This window comes from Panulirus ornatus, chromosome 67 (assembly GCF_036320965.1).
Source record: "Panulirus ornatus isolate Po-2019 chromosome 67, ASM3632096v1, whole genome shotgun sequence".
Taxonomy (NCBI): domain Eukaryota; kingdom Metazoa; phylum Arthropoda; class Malacostraca; order Decapoda; family Palinuridae; genus Panulirus; species Panulirus ornatus.
In genome coordinates, this window is record NC_092290.1 from 238,996 (window position 1) to 265,266 (window position 26,271).

Sequence of the window (26,271 nt, forward strand, 5' to 3'; positions counted from 1 at the left end):
ATTTCATTTTTTCCCTGCAAAAATCGTCCAAATGCCTCTCTCTTCTCTTTCACTAATACTCTTACTTCTTCATCCCACCACTCACTACCCTTTCTAATCAACCCACCTCCCACTCTTCTCATGCCACAAGCATCTTTTGCGCAGTCCATCACTGATTATTATATTATATTTTTTTTTTATTATACTTTGTCGCTGTCTATTGCGTCAGCAAGTTAGTGCAAGGAAACAGACGAAAGAATGGCCCAACACACCCACATGCACATGTATACACATAAACACCCACACATGCACATATACATACCTATACATTTCAACATATACACACATATACATCATAACATACAAACCTCCAACAGCCAGGATCGAACCAGGGACCCCTGTGCTATAGGTGGGAATGCTACCGCTAGGCTATAGGACTGGATATTGGAGGTTTGTATGTTCTATGAAGGTGCGAGTTCATATGCACTCTATTTGTATACATATACATTTTTTTTTTTTTTTTTTTTTTTTATACTTTGTCGCTGTCTCCCGCGTTTGCGAGGTAGCGCAAGGAAACAGACAAAAGAAATGGCCCAACCCCCCCCATACACATGTACATACACACGTCCACACACGCAAACATACATACCTACACAGCTTTCCATGGTTTACCCCAGACGCTTCACATGCCTTGATTCAATCCACTGACAGCACGTCAACCCCTGTATACCACATCGCTCCAATTCACTCTATTCCTTGCCCTCCTTTCACCCTCCTGCATGTTCAGGCCCCGATCACACAAAATCTTTTTCACTCCATCTTTCCACCTCCAATTTGGTCTCCCTCTTCTCCTCGTTCCCTCCACCTCCGACACATATATCCTCTTGGTCAATCTTTCCTCACTCATTCTCTCCATGTGCCCAAACCATTTCAAAACACCCTCTTCTGCTCTCTCAACCACGCTCTTTTTATTTCCACACATCTCTCTTACCCTTACGTTACTTACTCGATCAAACCACCTCACACCACACATTTTCCTCAAACATCTCATTTCCAGCACGTCCATCCTCCTGCGCACAACTCTATCCATAGCCCACGCCTCGCAACCATACAACATTGTTGGAACCACTATTCCTTCAAACATACCCATTTTGTATACATAGACATATACAAATATACACATGTACATATTCATACTTGCTGCCTTCATCCATTCCTGTTGCCACCCCGCCACACATGAAATGGCACCCCCCTCCCTTCGCATGCACACGAGGTAGCACTAGGAAAAGACAACAAAGGCCACATTCATTCACACTGAGTCTCTAGCTGTCATGTTTGCCATTTCCCGCATTAGCAAGGTAGCACCAGAAACAGATGAAGAAATGGCCTCATTCACTCACATCCATTCTCTAGTTGCCATGCATTATTTTGATTATTATTATTATCATTATTATTATTGTTAATATTATCATTGTTATTATTATTATTATTATTATTATTATTATTATTATTATTATTATTATTATTATCGTATTATTGTTATTATTATTATTATTATTAGTATCATAATCATCATCATCACCATTATTATTATTATTATTATCATCATTGTTATTATTATTATTATTATTATTATTATTATTATTATTATTATTATTATTACAGGAATGATAGTATTAGAGAGAGGGTGTGATTTGTGGGAGGGAAGAAGAGAGGGAGATGTGGTGTAAAGGGAGTGTGCACCTACAAGTACCTGTAATGAGATTTAGCTATGAAGGCAGGTTAGTGTGAGGTTGTCTTGTATATTGCTAGAAAGGACTGGTGATTAGGAATACTTAATTTAAAAAGAGAGATATACATAATGATGGAAAGTGGGCATAATTGGATTATGTGCTGATCGATAGGGTTGCAAAGCAGAGGCTCTTGGATGTAAATGTGCTGAGAGGGGCAGTTGATGGGATGTCGGATTATTACTTGATGGAGGTGAGGGTGAAAGTTTGGAGAGGCATTAGTAAAAAGGGGTAAAATATGGATGGAAAGACGGTGATGAAAGTGAAAGAGCTTTAAAAAGAGGCTAGTGTGAAGAAGTATCAGGGGAGTTTGAGTGTGGAATGGCAAAAGGGAGAATAAATGAAGCTAGGAGAGTGGGTGAGGAATGAGGAATATTAAAGGGAAGCACTTCATACATGTGCAAGAGAAGTGTGTACCATGCGGAAAGGTTGGAGGTCAGGATGTGAAAAAGGGGAGTGGTGGGATGAGGAAGATCAGTTGCAAGTGAAAGCACAAGGAGTGATGTATGTGCATAACTTGCAAGTTAAAGAATGTTTGGGAGTTACAGAAATGTAGAAAATGAGATGGCAGGAAGTTAAAGGGAAGCTTCAGGGGGCTGAAAAAGAAGGCAAATGAGAGTTGGATAAGTGAGTGTCAGGAAACTTAGGGAAATTAAAAAATGTTTTTGAAGGAGGTTCATATTATGAGAAAAATAAGAAAATAATTGGAAGCATCAGTGGATTGGGCCATTGGGGAAGTGGTAAGAGGCAGAGGTAAGGTGAAGAGATGGAGTGAGTATTTTAAAAGTGTTGCATATGTTTGATAATAGGGCGGCAGATATGGGGTGTTTTGGATGTGGCAGTATGTAAGATGATGTGGTAAATGTTTTAATGAAAAAAAGAAGAGGTAGTGAAGACCTTGTGTAAGATGAAGTGTGGCATAGCAGCTGGAGCGAATGGGATTGCAGTTGAATTTCTCAAGAAAGGGATGACTGTTTTGTTGACTGGTTAGTTAGAATTTTTGGTGTGTAATTACCTGTTTGTTTTGTATGGGAAGGGAGTTTACACTTGTGGGGTCCCATCTCTTGAAAAATAGTTTTAGATTTATATATGCTTAGAGTTTCTCTTGCTATTTTTAGCAGTAAATGCTTCATATTGATTATTTCATATAACTCTCTTACTTTCTATGTGCAGATTTATATACCTTACTCTATCATTTAAGCTTTTGAATTTCAGAGTTTCTTATGAGCTTCTTTTATAGACATCAGGCACTTTTTTATTCCACTATTCCACCACCTTGGTTTCATTTTAGAAGTATACTGTCTATTGCATATTGATATGTATGTTCCCTCTGCTGCTTTAAAGGTTTTTGTGAAGCTTCTCTAAGCTATGTTCATCTCATTTTCATTGACTATGTCATCCCAGGTTTGCTTGTCAAAAGCAGTGCAAAGATTTTTAAGATTTTCACATTTGAAATTGGGTATTTTTCACGACTGTCCTATTGACCAGTATTACATGCTGTTTTGAAAGCAACCTCAGTAGTAGTTTGTCAAGATCACTTGTACCAAACTTTTTCCCAACTTCAACATTACTAACAAGATCCTCATTTGCAGCAAGAACTAAATTTAATATATACTCATTGCACATAGGTTTCTTGACTAATTGAAGTTGGACACAATCAAGCACATTTAGAGCCCACACTCAGAGTTTCTTGAAAGGGATCCTTCTCATGTAGATACCGATGTGTCAAAATCTCCTACTATGATAGAATCTTGTTCTATACAAATTTCTGCAAATTGATCTTAGAATCTTTCATCTAACTCTGGTGTCTGTGTTGGGGTCCAACACACAAGTCTTACTATCATTTTCATATGTGGTTTATCTTTAATTTCAACAAAAATGAAGTTGACATTCTCAGAAGCTACAACAGATTTTTCTTTGGAATTTTTGATGAGCTTTAACAAAGAGCAGGACATCCCCACCAACTTTGTTTCCCTTATCCTTATGGAACCGTGTACCCTGGAATTGAGCATTCAGCGAGGAAATCTCTATTGCTGATATCTAACCAAAATTTGGAGATGGTAATCATGTCATAATTTCCTTCTGATGCTGTTGTCACTAATTCTAAGACTTTTTGTAGTATACTTAAGTGTTAACATAAAATATTTTTAGACAAAACCGAGACATATTTGGAAAGCTGCTTATGGAGATGGACTGGTCTCCTGTCCATGGGCTGCATTTTTTTGGCCAGAATGCACAGGTAAACTCACAAAGGAGCCTACCAAAATGCACAGCTCCCACTTCATTTAGGTTTGGTCCATCCTTCTTAACTTATCAGACTGCATGTAGAAATGCTGCCATAAGTTCATGTCCTCAAATCCTTCCTAAAAACAGAGGTTCACTAATCTGTTATATAGACTGAATGCCTTATGAGAGAAGGCATTCCCACTGCCAATCCTGGGTAGAACTCTTAAAATCATATTTTTATCTCAAAAATGTTGAATAAGCTGGTGATGTCTTTATGATGTGATAGGTGTTTGTTATGTTACACAAGCTACCATACTTTTATTATGCTAAATGTTCATACTTGTATTTTTTGTCAAGGAAAGGGGGAGTGAGTAGACTGACAGACTCACTAGGTATGAATGTGAATGGGAAAATGTTTCAATTTTATCATATTGATGGATAAAGATAGGAATAGGTTGGTTAGACTTCTGTTCTCTGTGTTAAAATTTCCATATCTCTTATTTGATTTATTTATTACTGAATAAAGATTAAGTTTTATGACATTCTACCAACTGTGACTGGAATACAGCTGGATCTTTTCTGTATGATCGAATGAACTGTTGGAAAGTATTAGGTCTTTGTAACAACTGTGACCGGTGTACAGAAAAAATATCCATATCAAGACAGCTTAGTGAAACGTCAGATTTTCATCTTTATGATGAGTGTACAGGTAAATTTTTGTTCATTGTTGGTCTGTTCCATGAGATGGGAGATCACTTGATCACCAGGGGTCAGACTCTTCTAACCCTTGGCCTTTTAGTGAGATTGATAGATCTTTACCCTCTGGTATCCACTCATTCATCAATAGCAGCCTGGTTTGCTACATGTCTGACCTCCTCCAGTTAGTAGCCCCCACTTAGCTATGATATGATCATCTCACTGGCCAACCACTGGATAGTTTGGCTGCCTCATTATTTTCTGATCCCAGAATGTGTAGAACATTTCCTTTATTGACTACCTTTGTTGTTTGCTGGCTTTCCACATTTCATGGATAAGTATCTACTTACAGTGCTCTTAAGATTTGGTTTATATATTCTTTTTCAAATTTTTGTTTGCCAATTTCTCACATAGTGAGGCAGCACCAGGAACACAGGAAGAAACACCCTCATTCACTCGCATGCATTCTTTGCTGTCATGTACAGTGCACCAGAACAAAAGCCCCATCCACAACCAGTCCCCACAGACCTTTCCGAGGTTTCTGTTTTCCACTTCACATGCCTTGGCTCAACCCATTGACAGCACATTGCCCTCTGTATTCTACATCACTCTAATTCATTCTATCCTTTGCAGCCCTCACACCTTTGGGTATGTTCAGACCCCAAATACTCGGATCCTCTTTCTTCCATCTCCTCCCTTGTTTTCTCATTTTCCTTTTTCCCTCAGCTTCCAATATGTATGACTTCTTCATCATCCTCTCCTCACTCATCCTCTTCATATGTCCAGACCATTTCTGCACACTTGAGTCTTTCATACACATTCCTCTTCTTATCATAGCACTTATGTACCTTACCATTTCTTATTTGATCAACTCTCCTTGCTCTACAAATTGTCCTCATACATATGGTTTCTAACACACACCCTTTTCCATACTTTTCATTTCTAACACACACCCTTTTCCATACTTTTCATTTTAGGCTCTTGCCTTACATCCATGCAGCACTGACAGGATGACTGTACCATCAAACATACCTGTCTTTGCTTTCACAGAGAGTGACCACTCTTTCCACACATTCCTTAATGTGCCTAAGACACTTTACCTTCCCATCCAACCAATAGCTCACTTTTACTCCCATGCTTCTTTTGGCTGTTTTTTCCACTCCAGATATTTAAGATAATCTACATCCTCCAAGTTATCACCATTCAAAGTCACACACCTAATAATCTGCCTTTCTCCATTCCTAAACATAATTACCTTGCTGTTATTCACTTTTACCCTCTACTTTCTCCTTTCATACACTCTCTTAACTTCTAGTGTCTTGTGAGCAAAGTTTCCAGTTGTTTTTCCACCCTTCCATCCCTTCTTTCAGAAAACCTTTTTTTTTTACCAATGGTGTAAAGTCTGGGTGACATCCTTTTTCTGAGAGTAATGAGGTGATCAGGCTGTCCAGCAGTTGGTTAGCAGGAAATGGCATAAAAAAAGGGAGGGGGCTCCTGATTTGCAGAGGGTGACCCATAGAAACGTAGGCCCCATTGTTTCATGGATGGTTAGTGAAGGATGAAGGGCTATTGAGTTAACTAAACCAAAAAGCTAGGAGTTAGACATTAGGTATAAGTAGTAGGTAGGAACAACAGGCAGAAGCATTACGTACAAGTAGTAGGTTGGAACATCAGGTAGATGCATTGATTAGAAGAAGCTGGTAGAAACCTTTGGAAACACTGAGTTAGAATACTCGTCTACCAGAGGCCTGTGAAGGGTGAGGCACTAAAGGCTAAGAAGCTGCACTGGAGTTCACCAGTTATGGAGAATCCTCTGCCATAGCTAACCGCTAGAGGGAGTCCCCAGAGGGAACAGTCATTTGAGTTATAGATAGATAGGTAGAAGATTCTGACCCTTGGAGACCAATAGGTCTCTCAGCTTGAGGAACATCACCCCAGTGAGAAAGTTTTTCATTCACCACATCTCACTTTATTTCAGCTGGTCAAAGAAACATCAGATTTGCCAGCTTCCTTTGTATATGAACTAAACCTACCTAATGTTATATAATGGTTCCAGACTTTTAAGTACTTTATTTGAAAAATATATCTTATGTTTTCAGAACAGCATTATCTTCACCTAAACTGATTTCCCTAACAGACACCGCAGAACAGATTCCAGTTCTTCGGCCACTTTCTCTCCATTCAAGAGTCGCATTAGCAAAGCACAGGTGTCTGGCCAGTCCACAAACCTAGAGGATTGTAGACACCCCATTATGGGGTTGCTGTAGTAGACTGAGAGAACTAATATATTTGTGTTACCTGAATACTCTGCAGGAAATATCTGGTGATACATCAGTGTGCTAATCTTATTATCATACTAATTAAGGAACTGGATTCTCATATATACAGAAACAGTAGAAACAGTCTCATTTTACAGTGTGCAGTGGAACTTGATGGTCACTTGTAAGTCATCCAGCAGAGTAATCAGGTGTTAATAAAGGCATAAAGTTTTGCTTGGCTTTGCATTGTTGGAGGCACCCATACTTTGTTAGTAGATTAGAGTATTGCATGTTTATTTCTTTTCTTTTTTGCACAGGGTTACATGGGTTATTAAGAAAACAAAGAAGAAAACTATTTTCATCTTCTCAAGTAACCCTTAACTGTAACATGCCTTCCAGAAGGATCACTCATCAGGCTGTAACATGCCTTCTGGAAGCCAGACTTTTTTTTGTAAAGGGTAAACCTCCCTTTTTATGAAGACTTATGATTCTCACCCTCATTTAGATTCCAAGTAGTTGTATGGTTCCATTTCTAATCCATAGATATAACTGGGAATGTAACAACACAGCTGGAAATTATATATCGTGTCACAGTCACCCATATATCTTCAAAGAAAGTGTCATTGACTCATCAGAGCAAGAAAGTAGATTCACATGTTCATTTAAGTCTTATGATGAAGAAAGCAATTTCTATTGTATCAATGTTTATGTATAGTTATGTGTATATGAGTGGATGGGTCAATCTTCGTCAGTTTCCTGGTGCTACCTTGCTGATGTGGGAAATAGCAGTGATGTATGATGATAATGATAATGATAATAATGATGAATTTATTTATCATACTTAATTGCCGTCTCCTGCATCAGCGAGGTAGCGCAAGGAAACAGACGAGAAATGGCCCAACCCACCCACATACACATGTATATACATAAACGCCCATACACACACATATACATACATATACATTTCAACGTATACATACATATACATACACAGACATGTACATATATACACATGTACATATTCATACTTGCTCCTTCATCCGTACATATATACACATGTACACATTCATACTTGCTGCCTTCATCCATTCCCATTGCCACCCCGCTACATATGAAATAGCATCCCCTCTAGTGAGGTAGCACCAGGGAAAGACAAAAAAGGCCACATTTGATCACACTCGGTCTCTAGCTGTCATGCTGTCATGTATAACGCACCGAAACCACAGCTCCCTTTCCACATCCAGGCCCACAGACCTGTCCATGGTTTACCCTCAGACTTTTCACATGCCCTGGTTCAATCCATTGACAGCACGTTTACTCGGTATACCACATCGTTCCAGTTCACTGTATTCCTCGCACGCCTTTCACTCTCCTGTATGTTCAGGCCCCAATCGCTCAAAATCTTTTTCACTCCATCCTTCCACCTCCAATTTGGCCTCCAGTTTCTCCTTGTTCCCTCCACCTCTGACACATATATTCTCTTTGTCAGTCTTTCCTCACTCATTCTCTTCATGTGTTCAAACCATTTTAACACACCCTCTTCTACTCTCTCAACCACACTGTTTTAATTACCGCACATCTCTCTTACCCTTTATTACTTACTTGATCAAACCACCTCACACCACATAGTGTCCTCGAACATTTTATTTCCAACACATCCACCCTCCTCCGCACAACTCTATCTATAGCCTATGCCTCGCAACCATATAACATTGTTCGAACCACTGTTCCTTCAAACAAAATCATTTTTGCTCTTTGAGATAACATTCTCACCTTCCACACATTCTTCAATGCTTCTAGAACCTTTTCCCCCTCCCCCACCCTGTGACTCGCCTCTGCTCCCATGCTTCCACCATATATTTTGAAGATTTGTTGAATGTTTTTGATGGAGTGGCAGATATAGGGTGTTTTGGTTGGGATGGTGTAAGAAGTGAGGTGGGTCAGGGTAGATGATTTGGTGAAGAGAGAAGAGGTAGTGAAAGCTTTGCGGAAGATGAGATATGGCAAGATGGGGAGTTTAGATGGTATTGCAATACCATCCAAACCCACCACCTTGCCAGATTGCATCTTCTGTAAAGCTTTTACTACCTCTTCTCTCTGAACCGAACCGTTCTCACTTCACACACCACCTGTCCAAAAAACCCTACATCTGCCACTCAATCATCAAACACATTCAACAAACCTTCAAAATAGTCATTCCATCTTTTCATTTTATTACTACCTGTTATTTCTTTCCCCTTGCCCCCTTCACCGATGTTCCCATTTGTTCTCGTCTTACGTATGTTATTTACCTCCTTTCAAAACATCTTTTATTCTTCCTAAAGTTTAATGATAACCTCTCACCCCAATTCTCATTTGCTCTTCTTTTTAGCCCTAGCACCTTTCTCTTGACCTCCTGCTGCTTTCTTTTATACATCTCCCAGTCAGTTGCACTCCTTCCCTTTAAATGTCATCTAATTGCCTCTCTTTTCTCTCACTTTCAGCTTTCCTTCTTTATCCCATCTATCACTACCCTTTCTAATCTGCCAAACTCCAAGCTTTTTCATGCCACATGCATCTTTTGCTCATGCCATCACTGCTTCCCTAAATACATCCCATTCCTCAACCACTCTACTCATATCATTTGCTCTCACCTTTTGCCATTCTACACTCAATCTCTCCTGGTACTTCCTCACACAAGTGTCCTTTCCAAGATCACTTACTGTTACCACTCTCTTCTCCCCAACATTCTCTCTTCTTTTTTGAAAACCTCTACAAATCTCCACCTTCGCCTCCATGATATATATCCCAGGAGATAGAGATAGAATACTTCCCACATATTCCCTGCATGTCATAGAAGGCAACAGGGGGGAGGGGGCCTGCATGTCGTAGAAGGCAACGGGGGAGGGGGGATCCTCCCCTCCAGTTTTTAATTTTCCAAAAGAAGGAACAGAAAAGGGAGCCAAGTGAGGATATTCATTCTAAGGCTCTGTCTATTGTTCTTAACACTTCCTTGCTAATGCTAGAAATGGTGAATATGTATGAAGAAAAATACATACTTTTTTATATACATATTCGTCATTTCCCACATTCGTGAGGTAGTGTTCCAGAACAGATGATCGAGCCTTATAGGGAAATCTCCTCATATGGCCTCCTTCTCTGTCCCTTCTTTTAGAAAAGTAAAACTGGAGGGGAGGCTTTCCAACCCCCCGTTCCTGCTCTTTTTAGTCACCTTCTATGATACACAGCGAGTACAGGGTAAGTATTCTTTCTCCCCTTGTGTCTACCCTTACTTTTTGTAGAATTTTCCACTCGTATTTCCTTTGTATCATAATCAAGACCACTTTCCTGTTGTGATCAAAATTACCTTCTTATAATAATAACAGTTTAACATCCAACGACTCATTAGTCCCCTGAGAGGCAATCACAGATTTGCTGGGCTGAGTGTGCTAAGCTACACAGTTGTTGTAGAAAGTTGCAAATGTTAGTGAATGGGAAGGCCAGGGCCATGCTTTCCCTCTTTTTATTATGTGGATAACTGACACTGTAGAATTTTTTCCTGATGCTACAGTTGCTTATGATATTAGAAATTTATTCATAGTGAAATAGCACACCTTTGAATTTAGATTAGGGTTAGAATACAGGAATTCAAACAGTAACAGACCATTGGGTGCTAATGAAGCTGTATGTGATAGTTGAAGAGATGAGAGACTCGTACATTAGTGCGGTAAGAGTAGAAAGATATGTAGATATTTCAAAGATAAAAAACCAGTAAACTTTTTTGTAATTAAGGATGTGCAAAGGATGTCAGTCATGAATTTGAAGCTATATTTATCAAATCTGTTGCCTGCACACCTTTCATCTGCCAGCATACTATATTTATCAAGTCTGTTGCCTGCACACCTTTCATCTGCCAGCATACTCAGGCCATAATTACTCAGAATCTTTTTCACTCCTACCCTTTATCTTCAAATTGGTTTCCGACTTGCCCTTGTCCCCACCACTACGCACACTGATATCCTCTTTGTCAACTTCACTTCGCTCATTCTTTCCATATTTCAAAGCATTTCAGCGCACCGTCTTCAGCCATTTCAACCATACTCTTCTCATTGAAATACTTGTATTTATATGCTTTGTCGCTGTCTCCCGCATTTGCAAGGTAGCGCAAGGAAACAGACGAAAGAAATGGCCCAACCCACCCCCATACACAATGTATATACATACATGTCCACACATGCAAATATACATACCTATACATCTCAATGTACACATATATATATACACACATAGACACATACATATATACCCATGCACACAATTCACACTTATATTTATTTATTTTTATATTATTACACTTTGTCGCTGTCTCCCGCGTTTGCGAGGTAGCGCAAGGAAACAGACGAAAGAAATGGCCCAACCCACCCCCATACACATGTATATACATACGTCCACACACGCAAATATACATACCTACACAGCTTTCCATGGTTTACCCCAGACACTTCACATGCCTTGATTCAATCCACTGACAGCACGTCAACCCCGGTATACCACATCGCTCCAATTCACTCTATTCCTTGCCCTCCTTTCACCCTCCTGCATGTTCAGGCCCCGATCACACAAAATCTTTTTCACTCCATCTTTCCACCTCCAATTTGGTCTCCCTCTTCTCCTCGTTCCCTCCACCTCCGACACATATATCCTCTTGGTCAATCTTTCCTCACTCATTCTCTCCATGTGCCCAAACCACTTCAAAACACCCTCTTCTGCTCTCTCAACCACGCTCTTTTTATTTCCACACATCTCTCTTACCCTTATGTTACTCACTTGATCAAACCACCTCACACCACACATTGTCCTCAAACATCTCATTTCCAGCACATCCATCCTCCTGCGCACAACTCTATCCATAGCCCACGCCTCGCAACCATACAACATTGTTGGAACCACTATTCCTTCAAACATACCCATTTTTGCTTTCCGAGATAATGTTCTTGACTTCCACACATTCTTCAAGGCCCCCAGAATTTTCGCCCCCTCCCCCACCCTATGATCCACTTCCGCTTCCATGGTTCCATCCGCTGCCAGATCCACTCCCAGATATCTAAAGCACTTCACTTCCTCCAGTTTTTCTCCATTCAAACTCACCTCCCAATTGACTTGACCCTCAGCCCTACTGTACCTAATAACCTTGCTCTTATTCACATTTACTCTTAACTTTCTTCTTCCACACACTTTACCAAACTCAGTCACCAGCTTCTGCAGTTTCTCACATGAATCAGCCACCAGCGCTGTATCATCAGCGAACAACAACTGACTCACTTCCCAAGCTCTCTCATCCCCAACAGACTTCATACTTGCCCCTCTTTCCAAAACAATTCACACTATCTGCCTTTATTCATTCCCATCGCCACCCCGCCACACATGGAATACCATCCCCCTCCCCCCTCATGTGCGTGAGGTAGCACTAGGAAAAGACAACAAATGCCCCATTCGTTCACACTCAGTTCTAGCTGTCATGCAATAATGCCCGAAACCACAGCTCCCTTTCTACATCCAGGCCCCACACAACTTCCATGGTTTACCCCAGACGCTTCACATGCCCTGATTCAATCCACTGACAGCACGTCAACCCCGGTATACCACATCGATCCAACATATATTAACATATAATTATTTACTCAATCAATTCTCCTCACATAACATATTGTACTCCGACATATAATTTCCAACATATTAACTCTTCTCCATACTTTCTCATCTATAACCCATGCCTTGCATCCATATATCATCATCATGACCACTATATGTTCAAACATACCAGTTTTTATCCTCTCAGATAATGACTCCTTTTCCACATATCCCTTAGTGTTCCCAGAAATTTTGCTCCCTCTCCCATCCTTTGACTCGCCACAGCTTTCATTGTTCCAGTCACAGCCATGTCCACTCCCAGGTATCTAAAACACTTCTCATCCAAGTTTTCCCCATTCAAACTCACACTGCAACTGACCTATCTGTTTGCATGGCTGAACATAATGACCTTGCATTATTCACATTTACTCTCAACTTTCCTCTTTCACACATTCTCACCAACTCAGACACCAGCATCTGGAGTTTCTCACTCAAGTCTGCCATCAGTGCCATTTCATCATTAAACAACAACTGACTCACCTGATTGTATACCTACCCCTCTCTATAAGACCCTTGCATTAATCTCCCTTTTCGCCCCATCCATAGACAAATTTAACAGCCAAAGTGACATCATGCACTCTGCCACACACCCACCTTCACCCAGAACCTTTCACCCTCCTCCCTATCTTCCTGCACACATTTTGTACACTCATGTTAAGAACTCCTCACTGCTTCTGATAGTTTGCTTTCTTCACTATATATTTTTAACACTTTCCACAAAATGTCTCTGTCAAAACTATGATATGCTTTCTCCACATCCATAAATGTCTTTGCGTACCGAGCATTCTTTCTTTCATACTATTCACCATTTCCCGCCTCAGCGAGTTAGCGAGGTAGCATTAAGAACAGAGGACTGGGCCTCTGAGGGAATATCCTCACCCGGCCCCCTTCTCTGTTCCTTCCTTTGGGGGGGGGGGGGGGGGGGATAATAGTAATAATAATTTGTATGTAGCATTTATGGATCTGGAGAAGGCATATGATAGAGTTGATAGAGATGCTCTGTGGAAGGTATTAAGAATATATGGTGTGGGAGGCAAGTTGTTAGAAGCAGTGAAAAGTTTTTATCGAGGATGTAAGGCATGTGTACATGTAGGAAGAGAGGAAAGTGATTGGTTCTCAGTAAATGTAGGTTTGCGGCAGGGGTGTGTGATGTCTCCATGGTTGTTTAATTTGTTTATGGATGGGGTTGTTAGGGAGGTGAATGCAAGAGTTTTGGAAAGAGGGGCAAGTATGAAGTCTATTGTGGATGAGAGAGCTTGGGAAGTGAGTCAGTTGTTGTTCGCTGATGATACAGTGCTGGTGGCTGATTCATGTGAGAAACTGCAGAAGCTGGTGACTGAGTTTGGTAAAGTGTGTGAAAGAAGAAAGTTAAGAGTAAATGTGAATAAGAGCAAGGTTATTAGGTACAGTAGGGTTGAGGGTCAAGTTAATTGGGAGGTAAGTTTGAATGGAGAAAAACTGGATAAAGTAAAGTGTTTTAGATATCTGGGAGTGGATCTGGCAGTGGATGGAACCATGGAAGCGGAAGTGGATCATAGGGTGGGGGAGGGGGCGAAAATCCTGGGAGCCTTGAAGAATGTGTGGAAGTCAAGAACATTATCTCGGAAAGCAAAAATGGGTATGTTTGAAGGAATAGTGGCTCCAACAATGTTGTATGGTTGCAAGGCGTGGGCTATGGATAGAGTTGTGCGCAGGAGGATGGATGTGCTGGAAATGAGATGTTTGAGGACAATGTGCGGTGTGAGGTGGTTTGATCGAGTAAGTAACGTAAGGGTAAGAGAGATGTGGAAATAAAAAGAGCGTGGTTGAGAGAGCAGAAGAGGGTGTTTTGAAATGGTTTGGGCACATGGAGAGAATGAGTGAGGAAAGATTGACCAAGAGGATATATTTGTCGGAGGTGGAGGGAACGAGAAGTGGGAGACCAAATTGGAGGTGGAAAGATGGAGTGAAAAAGATTTTGTGTGATTGGGGCCTGAACATGCAGGAGGGTGAAAGGAGGGCAAGGAATAGAGTGAATTGGAACGATGTGGTATACCGGGGTTGACGTGCTGTCAGTAGATTGAATCAGGGCATGTGAAGCGTCTGGGGTAAACCATGGAAAGCTGTGTAGGTATGTATATTTGCGTGTGTGGACGTGTATGTATATACATGTGTATGGGGGTGGGTTGGGCCATTTCTTTCGTCTTTTTCCTTGCGCTACCTCGCAAATGCGGGAGACAGTGACAAAGCAAAAAAAAAATAATACTAATAATAATAATAATAATAATAATAATAATAATAATAATGATAATATAACTCGTATATGTCTGGGAGTGTGGTTTCAGACTGGTTTATGTCTGGTGAAATAGCTTTTAAGATGGTATTGGGAGTGCATTTGTTTAATGATTGTTTGGTCATTTCATTGTAAATATGTTTTGTTAATGTTTTTATTGGGGTGGTTGCCAACGATCTGCAAGTATAAATTGTTGAAGTGTAAGGCAGGGGTAAGCTTTTTCTTTTTGTTTGGAGAATGGAGATTAGTTAGGAGATTAATAATGAAGTGGTTTGGATGAGAGGAGCCTAATCAGTTATGGAGTGGTATGGATGAGAGGAGCATAATGTTGTTGCAAAGAACTGAGTACAAGCATGTTAAGGTAGGATTGTATTGGGAGGGACAAATAATTTTGTACACGTTAAGTGGTTTTGGTTGCTAGACCACCAGTAATTGTTCTGAGTACACTGTTTTGTATAGTTTGCAGTTTGCTATATTTGAGAGAATGGAAAACCAGGCAGGTGTGGCATAGTTTTGTGTGAATTAGATTTAGTTGTGCTGCTCCCTTTTAAGAACTACAAAGGACCGTCAGTAAGTTTTGCCAACATAGTATGAAGCGAGGTGCCAGTTTTATATTTTTTTATCTATCATGAAGGTGAACTTCTGGATAAAAGTTGGTTTGAGTTTACTGATGTAGTATGATTTATTTCAGATTGAGAACTTGATGTTTGATATCCGAGAAAGTTATGGGTAATCTTAGATCTGGGCATCAGAGTGCCATAGATTTTTTTTAACAAAAGATGCCTCTGTGATGGATGTCTTCATTGTTTGGTGGCCATGAATGGTGATGATGTCCTTTCATATCCCACAGTAACAAGATGAGCCAAGGAATTCCAGCACAGTCATGAAAATCATGAAAATGATCCCCTTCAGGATGGCCTTCAGATGCCACTTGATGAAGCTATTGTGACTCAAGTTAAGAATTTTATAAAGATGGATTAGCACATTAACCATTTAGGATGAAGTCTTCTATGAGAAATTGATAATCATCAGGGAGTAACTAAGTATACCTTATATTTTTTCACATTCAAATGATTCACTGATTCTTTACTCTGTAGAAGCATATACAAATGTCATATGTTACCTCCAGTGGTAACAGCTTACTGAAAAGTCCATAACCTTAAACGAAGGACCTGTTCCTTGTACGCAAAAAGGCAAAAAATTCAGAATAGATGATATTTCTATACAGAACATATGTATGTTATCTATGAATAAAGAAAAACCCTAAATAAGAAGTATACTCTCCATAGTACTGTTGACCAACAGGACTCGGCCAAAGACTCTCTTAAATCTGCCACCAGCAGGATATCATCAGTAAATGATTGAATGCACTTCTTTGAGTGTGGCAGTTGGCCTGTGTATGACAATTGCTTTTTATTTTCCAAAGCATGATTTTACATTAGATTTACGTTTATGGTAGTAGTTGGTAGGCAGCCAACGACCAGTGAGTATGCTACCAGCACTACCCACCTGGGTATTGGAAGGGTTCGTGACGGCTGTATAGTGAGCCAGTATATCAGTGGTTGTCAAGTTGCACTACTTTGACCCAGGTAGCTGTATTTTCTTTGTCTCACTTACACATGGACTGCTGGCATTCTGTCTGCATACATGCAGTCTCTCCGTGTCTTACATAACACTAGAAGTCACTTAACTCATACAGCTCATTCTTTGTAACTAGATTTTCCTGCATTTAGCACTATGTGCTTACCTTACCTTTTGGCAAAATGGTTGGAGCAGTAGATAGAGGTAGTAGTTAGGAACATTTGTAGGTGAGCATTAGGTAGAAGCACTCAGTAGGAACAATAGGTAGGAGCCTTTGCAACACTGCACTAGAGTTGCCCTCTAACAGTGGCCTGTTTAGGGTGGGGTACTAAAGGCTAATAAACAGCAATGGGCCTCATTAGTTATGGAGACTCTATTGTCATAGTCACCCCTTTAGGGAGTTCCACTTGGAACAAGCATCTATGCTATACATACTAATTGTGTTACTCATGTTCCTTCTTTCTTGTTTCATATACGTTCACCATATCCCACATTAGTAAGGTAGCTCCAGGAACAGATGAAGAAGAATAGCCTCATTCACCAAACCCGCTCTTTAGCTGTCATATATAATACACCAAAACCAGACTCCCCCCCATCCAAAGTCAGACCTGTTCATGGTTTTCACCAGCTGCTTCTTATACCCTGGTTCAGCCTATTGACTGTATGTCATTCCCTGTAAAACACATCACACCAGTTAGCTGTACCTCTTGCATCCCTAACACCCTCCTTCATGTTTAGGCCTTAAACCTTTGAAGCATCTTTCACTTCATGCCTCATCTTCTTGGTTCCCCTTGTTCCTTCCACTTCTGACATATTTTCTCAGATCAGACGAACACCAAATGACCTGTTGCTTTTTACAGCTAAGCCTAATGGATTTACTTTGATTCACACATGCTCTCAGCTTCCTCTCTTCACACAGTCTCCCAAGCTCAGACACCAGCTTTTTGAGTTTTTGTTTTGAGTCTGCCACCAGCATATCATCAGCAAATGATAATAAATGACTCATCTCCCAGCCCACCCCTGCCTGCTCTCTCTCTCTCTCTCTCTCTCTCTCTCTCTCTCTCTCTCTCTCTCTCTCTCTCTCTCTCTCTCTCTCTCTCTCTCTCTCTCTCTCTCTCTCTCTCTCTCTCTCTCTCTCTCTCTCTCTCTCTCTCTCTCTCTCTCTCTCTCTCTCTCTCTCTCTCTCTCTCTCTCTCTCTCTCTCTCTCTCTCTCTCTCTCTCTCTCTCTCTCTCTCTCTCTCTCTCTCTCTCTCTCTCTCTCTCTCTCTCTCTCTCTCTCTCTCTCTCTCTCTCTCTCTCTCTCTCTCTCTCTCTCTCTCTCTCTCTCTCTCTCTCTCTCTCTCTCTCTCTCTCTCTCTCTCTCTCTCTCTCTCTCTCTCTCTCTCTCTCTCTCTCTCTCTCTCTCTCTCTCTCTCTCTCTCTCTCTCTCTCTCTCTCTCTCTCTCTCTCTCTCTCTCTCTCTCTCTCTCTCTCTCTCTCTCTCTCTCTCTCTCTCTCTCTCTCTCTCTCTCTCTCTCTCTCTCTCTCTCTCTCTCTCTCTCTCTCTCTCTCTCTCTCTCTCTCTCTCTCTCTCTCTCTCTCTCTCTCTCTCTCTTCTCTCTCTCTCTCTCTCTCTCTCTCTCTCTCTCTCTCTCTCTCTCTCTCTCTCTCTCTCTCTCTCTCTCTCTCTCTCTCTCTCTCTCTCTCTCTCTCTCTCTCTCTCTCTCTCTCTCTCTCTCTCTCTCTCTCTCTCTCTCTCTCTCTCTCTCTCTCTTTCATGACCATTGCATTCACTTCCCTACCAACTCATCCAAAGACAAATTAAACAGTCATGGTGACATTAGACATCCATGCTGCAGACCCACATTCACCTTGAACTGCTTACCCTCCTCTCTGCCTATTGACACATGTGCCTTACTCTCATGATCAAAACTCCTCTGATTCTAATAGCTCTCCTCCCACACCATGTATTTGAAGCATCTTCCTCAGAGCTTCTCCATCTTCCCTATCATGTGCTTTCTCCAGATCCGTAAATGGCTGATACAAATCATTATGTTTCTTTCTCACACATTCTTCAAAGCAAGCACCTGATACACAGATCCTCCACCACTCATGAAAAGCACATTGTTGTTCCCCATTGTAATCTTCTCAATTACCACTCTTCCATACAGCTCACCAGCTACCCTCAGCAAACTTCTATCTCTGTAATTTGAACACATTGGCTTTTTGCCAATCCTCAGTCATCTCTGCAATCTATACACTCATTGAAAATCCTAACTATCTGGTCAACAACACAGTCACCTCTTTTCTCTAGAAATTTAACAACAGTACCATCCACTTAACCTCCTTGACACATTTCACCTTATCCTAGGCTTTTACCACCTCTTCTCTTTTCACTAAACCATTTCCCTGATTCCCCAACCCAACCCAATCAAATTCAACAGATCTTCAAAATACTCACTCCTTCTCTTCACCTCATCCCTACCTGTTACCACTTCTCCATTTGCCCATTTCACCAGTGTTACCATTTATTCATTTGTTTTTGCACACTTCTTTCCAAAACATTTTATGCTTCCTGAAGCTTGTAGATATTCGCTTACCCCATCTCTCATACTCTACAGTTTTTAACTCCTGCACTTTCCATTTGACCTTTTGCCACTTTTTCTTGTACATCTCCCCTTCTGTGGAACTCCTTCCCTGTAAGTAATGCCCATGCATCTCACTTTTCTCTTTCACTAGCAACTTAAACTTTGTCATTCTCCCGTCACTACACTTTCTTATTTCACCTCCTCCTGTTCCCCACATACCTCTCACATCTCTTGCACATGGCAGTACTGCTTCCTTAAACACCTCCCATTCCTCACCCAGTTTCCAACTTCAAATACTCTCACCTTTTACTGTTATATAATCAATGTCTCCAAGTATCTCTCCACATGTACCTTTTTGCCAAGCTTGCTTAATGTCACTACCCTCTTTTCACCCACATCATTTACTCTTTTCCTAAAGCCTTAGCAAATAAACTACCAAGAGTATTTCTTGTATGCTTATCAATTATTACATAATCCAGTAAAGCTGACTTAACATCTTTCCTATTCCATGTATACTTACATGTGTCGCTCTTTTTAAACCTGGGGTTTCCGGTACCATTTCTTTTCAGGTCATGACTCTACAAACTTCACCATTTCCATTCACATGACTGGAAACCTATGCCCCACAGTTATACCCTCAACTGCTGCATTGTTCACTTTTGCATTCAAATCACCCACCACTAATACCCTTTTTCTTGCATCAAAACCAGCAACAAACTTGTTCATCTGCTTCAAAACACTCACTTCTTCTCATAAGCTTTTTTGTGGCAAGATGCATAAGCACTTATTACCACCCACCTCATGTAATCCTTTGTCGCTTTTGCTCACATCAGTCTGAAGCTCACTTCCTTACACCCTTTCACACTTTACCACACACATTCAGCAGAAATCCTACCTTTTCCTTAGCCCTTGCCCTAGCCATCATACTGACCTCCCTGACTGTATCCCAAAGACATTCAGAAACCATTCTTTACCCTTATCCTTGAGTTTTGTTTCACTCAGAGCTAAAACATCAAGGTTCTTTTCTTCAGACATAGATCTCTGTTCTGTGTAATTTTGTTACACAAAATTTTATTATGAATAAAGAATTCGGGGGATAATTATTATATCATATATTCAGTACCATTTGATTTATTGCTATAAGTAATAATACTATATTGGTTTTCTTAATGTAAAGCTAATGAGATTTTCATTATTAGATGTTTTACTTGGGGAGAGAGGATGGGACCTTTTTTTACTGTACACCTTTTATACACAATATGTGGTTGACTGAGCCTTGAGATGTTTTTTCCAGCTATGGTGGAAGAATGCTGATGATATCTGTGGCCATTAGGTGGAGTCGCATATCAGCTGGGAATTCGATGAGGGTGGGAACCAGTAAACTGTCAGTTAATAATGATATAGGTGATCTGTGCATTGTCTGTTGATAATAAAAGCAGTCAAGGGTAAGGCTTAGTTACCTAGAGATCATAGTGGAAGGAAATTGTGCCCCACCTGCTTCGTAGTGGGCCCCAACCCTGCTACTCCACAGTGTAGATAGATGAGGTTTTGTCGGGTGAGGATGACAATTTAAGCCATTATCATATTTGGACATAAGATACCATGAAGAGTGATGCTGAAGATACAGTAATGTTAAGAAGAAGACCCAGTCTCTAAGTTTTGTGTTTATAATGTGGTTGGCTTAGATTCTTGTGGTTGTTTGAATGGCTCATAATACTTTTTTAATGTTTCATTTTTTTCCCATATGTGGAGAAACTCCCTTTTTCATCCTGGCTTGTTCTGAAAAGGTTGAACTCATTCATGAGTAGATATTTAGGAAGTTTAAGGTTTTGGCTAGATGAGTGTTAAAATACCTCAGTGCTCTGTATCAATGCCACAAAGTTACCTTAAATCCCAACCTGCTTGACTTTGTATGAAGTCAATCCCACCAACTTTCTTCCTCATCTGGTTACTGATCATGACTTGTCTGCATCATTGGGACCTTCAATCCAAGTTAGAAATATGTGCAATGGAAACAATGGACTTCTTGTTATCGTGTGCAGACCACCAAGACGTTTTGAATGATGTCCTTAAACAGCAAGATCGTACCCGTGAATTTTATTGTGTCGAAAGGATTTTGATGATTGATTGTATGTCATGTAAAACAGTGATCACAGATGACTTATTCTTGTGCAGAGCCATTAAGGAGAAATGACAGGAAATGTTGACCAAAGGTGTGTTCCTGCTTCATGACAATACAGTGGTCCAGAACACTTATACTATACAAGCTGCTATTCATGCTTGTGGTTTCAAGCATATTGTCTTCTCTGACCTGTCACCAAGTGACTGTTTTATCTTTCAAAACGAAGTCCCAAATGTAGTCGCTGCTTTTAGGTTGATGAGGATCTAACAGAGACTACTGAAGCCTGGTTTGACCAAGAAATGGAAGACTTAAATAAGACTAATACCATGAAGAACATTTAATGTTAACATCACTTCTGTCAGACATTATGTTGCTCACCCAGTGAATTTACTCTCTTAAAGTTGCCCCTTAACCTTGCTTCTCCTTTGCAGATACTATATTTTTTCAAGGAAGTCCATGTGCGTAGGTTAAAGAGATTATTCATAAACTTTTTGAGAATCAACGTATTTTTGGCCAACAGTTTGATCCCCAGTTTCTCTTAAATTTCTCTGTTCAGTTCTTGATGAAGGAGAAACAGTTTCATTGGCACCATTTGATCTGAACTCCCAGCACCCTTTAGTAGGATTACCCATCATATTAAAGAGGCATCATAATGACAGTTCACAGACCTTCCCTGCAGAAAAGTACCTTAAAAAAGATAGAGATTTCTTTCTCCTTTGCGAAAATTTTCACCTTTTATACTATGAAAAGGTGGCCAGGCACCTCATAATTCAAGAAGACTTTTAAAATGATATGGGGGTTCAGGGCTTATAGAACTGGATTTTAGGATTCTGCATTGATTGAATAATTCAGAAAAAACACGTATGCAATGTTAAATTCTTTTATTAGTCATAGGTCTTTGTTTAGCATGTTTGGTGTGAATTACAGGCTTCTAAATGCACAGAGGCTTTAGCATGTCATTTTTCACAGTGAAAAAGTAAGTCGCCTTGTTAAATTTTTTTCTCTAAATATTTTTCTTCAGGGTGTTGCCACATTTTGTATTATAAAATACAGACAATTATGCAAATTTTTCATGCCTGGTAGTACTATTATAATGTATTTGAGTTGTTAGTGTGTATTCAGGAGTGGACTTATTCTATCACTCTCATGTTGGACATTGCATCTGATTGGTGTGCTTCATAATGTTTTTACAGATTCATTCATCTTCTCCATCAAGAAATACCTGAATACTATCAAAAGCTATGATGTTATTAGAAAAGTGCTTTTCTGGTAGAAGTTGTTTCAACATCTTGTTCCTTATTGTGTCTGCGGCCATTTTTATCTTACCCTGTTTAAGGAGTATGTTATTCATTCAAGTTGATACATGTATGACTTTGTTATACTGAAGCTGCAGTACAAACATTTGCAAGACTATGTTATTAGCTATTAAATCTCTCATATGTAGAAATTAGATACTGTTTAAAGTTTATTGATAATTACTTAATGGAAGAAGAAACCACCTTAATAATATTTAGCCAGAGTGAAGGGAAAAATTTTCCTGAAACAGTTTTAACTAAATGGATACATTTTTCCACTAAAGTAGTAAATTATAATTGCACCCCTTTTAGGGAGATTGATCTCCAACCCAGGAAGAACGTAGGTAAAGTAGTGGTGAAGAAGGTGGGTAGTGGCCTCAGACATATTGGGAAGCAGATGGTGCTCAAACCATGTGTTGTCATCGGGGGTGAGGATGACCACGCTCTGTATGATATAGATGAAGCCGATGATATCTCCTTGCTAATGGTTAGTGTTAAATATTGAGTGGGCTAAATATGTCAGTGATCAATTGGCTCTCAGAACTATCCATATTTGAAGGTAGAGTTTATTTAAAATCCAAACCTCATTAACTCTGTATTTTTAGTTCTGTGCATCCTTACGTTGTGTTTTGTTGATTTTCAATAAAAGATGAATGGCTGCATTAATCCAAAAAGCTTTACAACTTTTGCTTGTTAATACTTTATCTTTGTGAATTATTTTATGTTTTAAAGTGCTTGACTTAAAGAGTGTAGTTAAGTTGCTGGCATCTGTTAATCTATTTTGTCTGCAGTTCATAGGAACATTAAGTAGGAGCCTCTAAAAACACTGCATTATAGTTTCCCTCTGTCAGTGGCCTGTTAAGGGTAAGGCACTAAAGGCTAAAACGCAGCACTTTAGTTCAACAGTTTTGGAGACTCTTGCCCTGGCCACCCCCTTGAGGGAGTTCCCAAAGGGAATGGGCATCAGAGATATAGATGGATAAATAGTGGATTATTCATAATGTTCTTAAGTATGATATATAATCATTATATTGAGAAACAGTGAATAGTGTTAATGAAAATATATGCTGTAATATATATACTGAATGTGTGGTTACCATGGCAGGCTGATGAGGTTAGTGGAATAGCACAGTCCGTCAGTAGTCTAGAGGGACTTGCATCAAGTTTCCGGGACCTCAGTGCTTGGAGGGTGAGCATCCCACGTGTGGAGCAGCATTTTGACCACACCAGCAAGCCATATTATGCTTTTATAGTGGATGTCACAAGAATTGATGTAACAGGAGGTATATTAATTATCTCAGTGTTGAGAGAAGCATGCAGCAGATGAATGATATAAAAGACAATTAATGGATGAATAACTGAAATGAATATAATGGAATCCTGTGTCACTGCAATGATTCCACTTTATCTAGGAAAATGTAAATCCCTAGGAATACACTTTCAAGAATTTGTATTATTATGTTCTTGTAGCCGAACATCCAGAGGAATTGCACTGGGAGGTTGAGAGACGATATCATGAATTCTACATATTAGAAAATAAACTAACGGAATTCCATGGAGAGTTTCAGGATAACCAGCTGCCTCCTCGCCGCTCACTTTTCACATCCAAAGATATTGGTTTTATGCAGTCACGACGACAGGTAAGCTTTATGTTGACATAGTTCCTGTTTATAGATTCCACTATTTCCTACATTATATATATGCTATATTGGTCCAATTTTGAAGTGGTTAACTATTTTCATTAATTATGTTTCTTTTGGGCTTGTTCACATTTCCTGCATTAGCTAGGTAACACCTGGAACAGACAAAGAAAGGCCTCATTCACTTGCATCCATTTTCTAGCTGTTACATGAAATGACCACCAAATGCATCAAAACCACTGTCACGTATCCTCAACCAGGCTTCTTCACATGGTTCAGTCCATTGACACCAAGCTGTATACCACATCACTCCAATTCTTTCTATCCCATGCATGCTTATCACCTTCCTGTATGTTAAGGTCCTGAACATTCAAAATATTTTTCACTCCATCTATCCACCTCCAATTTGGTCTCCCCCTTCTCCATATCCTCTCCACTTCTGACTCATTTTTTGTCAACTCTCCTTACTCATGCTCTCCACATGTCCAAGCCATTTCAGCACACCCACATCAACCCTCTCAACCACACTTTTTTATTACCACACCTCTCTCTTACCCATTTATTATTTACTTGACCGAACCACCTCATATCACTTTTTGTCCATTTGATTTTTAACACACAACCTTTCTCCACACATCCTCATCTATAACCCATGCCTTGCATCCACACAGCATCACTGGAACTACTGTACCTTGAAACATACCAATTTTCACCTTCCCAAATAACGACCTCTCTTTCTACATATTCCTCAATGCCCTAAAAAATTTTGTCCTCTCACCTACCCTTACTAAGACTTCCAGGTTCCATTTATTACCATGCTCACACCAAGTTAACTAAAATGTTTCTCTTCCTCCAAAATTCCTCCATTCAGACACCCCTCACCCAACTTGTACCTCTGCCCTGTTGAACCTAATCACATTGCTTTCATGCACATTAAACTTCCTTCCTTCATTCACTTCTCCAAGGTCAGAAATCAACTTCTGAAGTTTCTCACTCAAATCTGCCACCAGTGCTGTGTCATCACCAAACAACTGACTCACTTTGTAGGCCCCCTCATTAAGCACTTCATACCTACCCCTCTCTCCAAGACCCTTACTTTTACCTATCTCAACATCCCATCCATATATGAATTGAACAGCTGTAGTAACATCACATACCCCTGCCAAATACCAACCTTCACCTGGAACCAATAACTCTTCTTTCTTCATATTTGCACACATGCATTACACACTTGATAAATCTTCTCTGCTTCTAGTAGCTTTTCTCTCATACCATATAAATAAGACCTTCCACAAGGCATCTATGTCAGCCCTATCTTATGCTTTCTCGAGATCCACAAATGCCACATACAAATCTCTCTGAGTATTTCTTGCACACATTCTTTGAAACAAATGCCTGATCCATACATCCTTTGCCACTCTTGAAACACAATTGTTCCTCCCCAAGCTGATGCACTGTACGTCTTCACCCTTTAAATCTATCCCCCCCCCCCCCCCCAAACTTACCAGGTTTAGTATACTCAACAGACTTATACCTCTGTAGTTTGAATACTCACCTTTGCCCTACTTGACTATATATAAAAGTGCAATACATGCATTTTGCCAATCCCCAAGCACCTCATCATGATCCATACATATACTGAAAATTGCAGCTAACTAATCAGCAACACAGTCATCTGCTTTCTTAAGAAAGGCCACATGCTTTAACCACCTTTTCTCTCTTCACCAAACCTCTTTCCATAACTCTTTCACTTCACATACCTCCCCAACTTAAACTTGTCTGCCACCCTGTTATCAGTAACCCATCAGAATAGAATTAGGAGAGCTGCAGATGAAAGAAAGGAAAAGTAAGTTAGGTGGGAGAGAGACCTTGAGCCAGGTAACATCAGATTCTGGGGATTCAAGGTTTGTGAGGCATGCAACAGGTGTTTTGATGTTGGAGTAAGTGCAGACACCACCTTTGAACCAGAATCATGAGTGGAGATTATAGTTTGGTATGAAAAATGGGCTAGTGAGAACATCATTAAATATTTGGGTCTCAAAGAGAAGTAATATATTAGAAGTATTAGATAAATGGTGTTCAAGAAAAGAGAGCTTACTGGAGACACCGTGAATGTTGTTATAGTGAATAGAAAAAGAGGCATATGTATCAGAGAGGGAAAGTTTGTGGAAGGG

General features: G+C 40.1%; 1 protein-coding gene across 4 annotated transcripts in view; it reads left to right on the forward strand.

The window, feature by feature from the left end:
- LOC139747054 (sorting nexin-14-like) overlaps positions 1-26,271 on the forward strand; it is a 163,144-nt gene that overhangs the window by 108,004 nt on the left and 28,869 nt on the right. For 3 of the 4 annotated variants that reach the window (XR_011712302.1, XM_071658832.1, XM_071658831.1), the window contains exons 11-13: positions 22,770-22,944; positions 23,563-23,740; positions 23,928-24,097. Coding sequence is in view for 3 of the 4 variants with exons in the window: in XM_071658832.1 (XP_071514933.1) it covers positions 22,770-22,944; positions 23,563-23,740; positions 23,928-24,097 (523 nt within the window). In the remaining variant the exon portion in view is untranslated. Of the gene's footprint in view, positions 1-6,828; positions 6,899-22,769; positions 22,945-23,562; positions 23,741-23,927; positions 24,098-26,271 lie in introns of all 4 variants that reach the window. The other variant, XM_071658833.1, reaches the window with a different exon arrangement.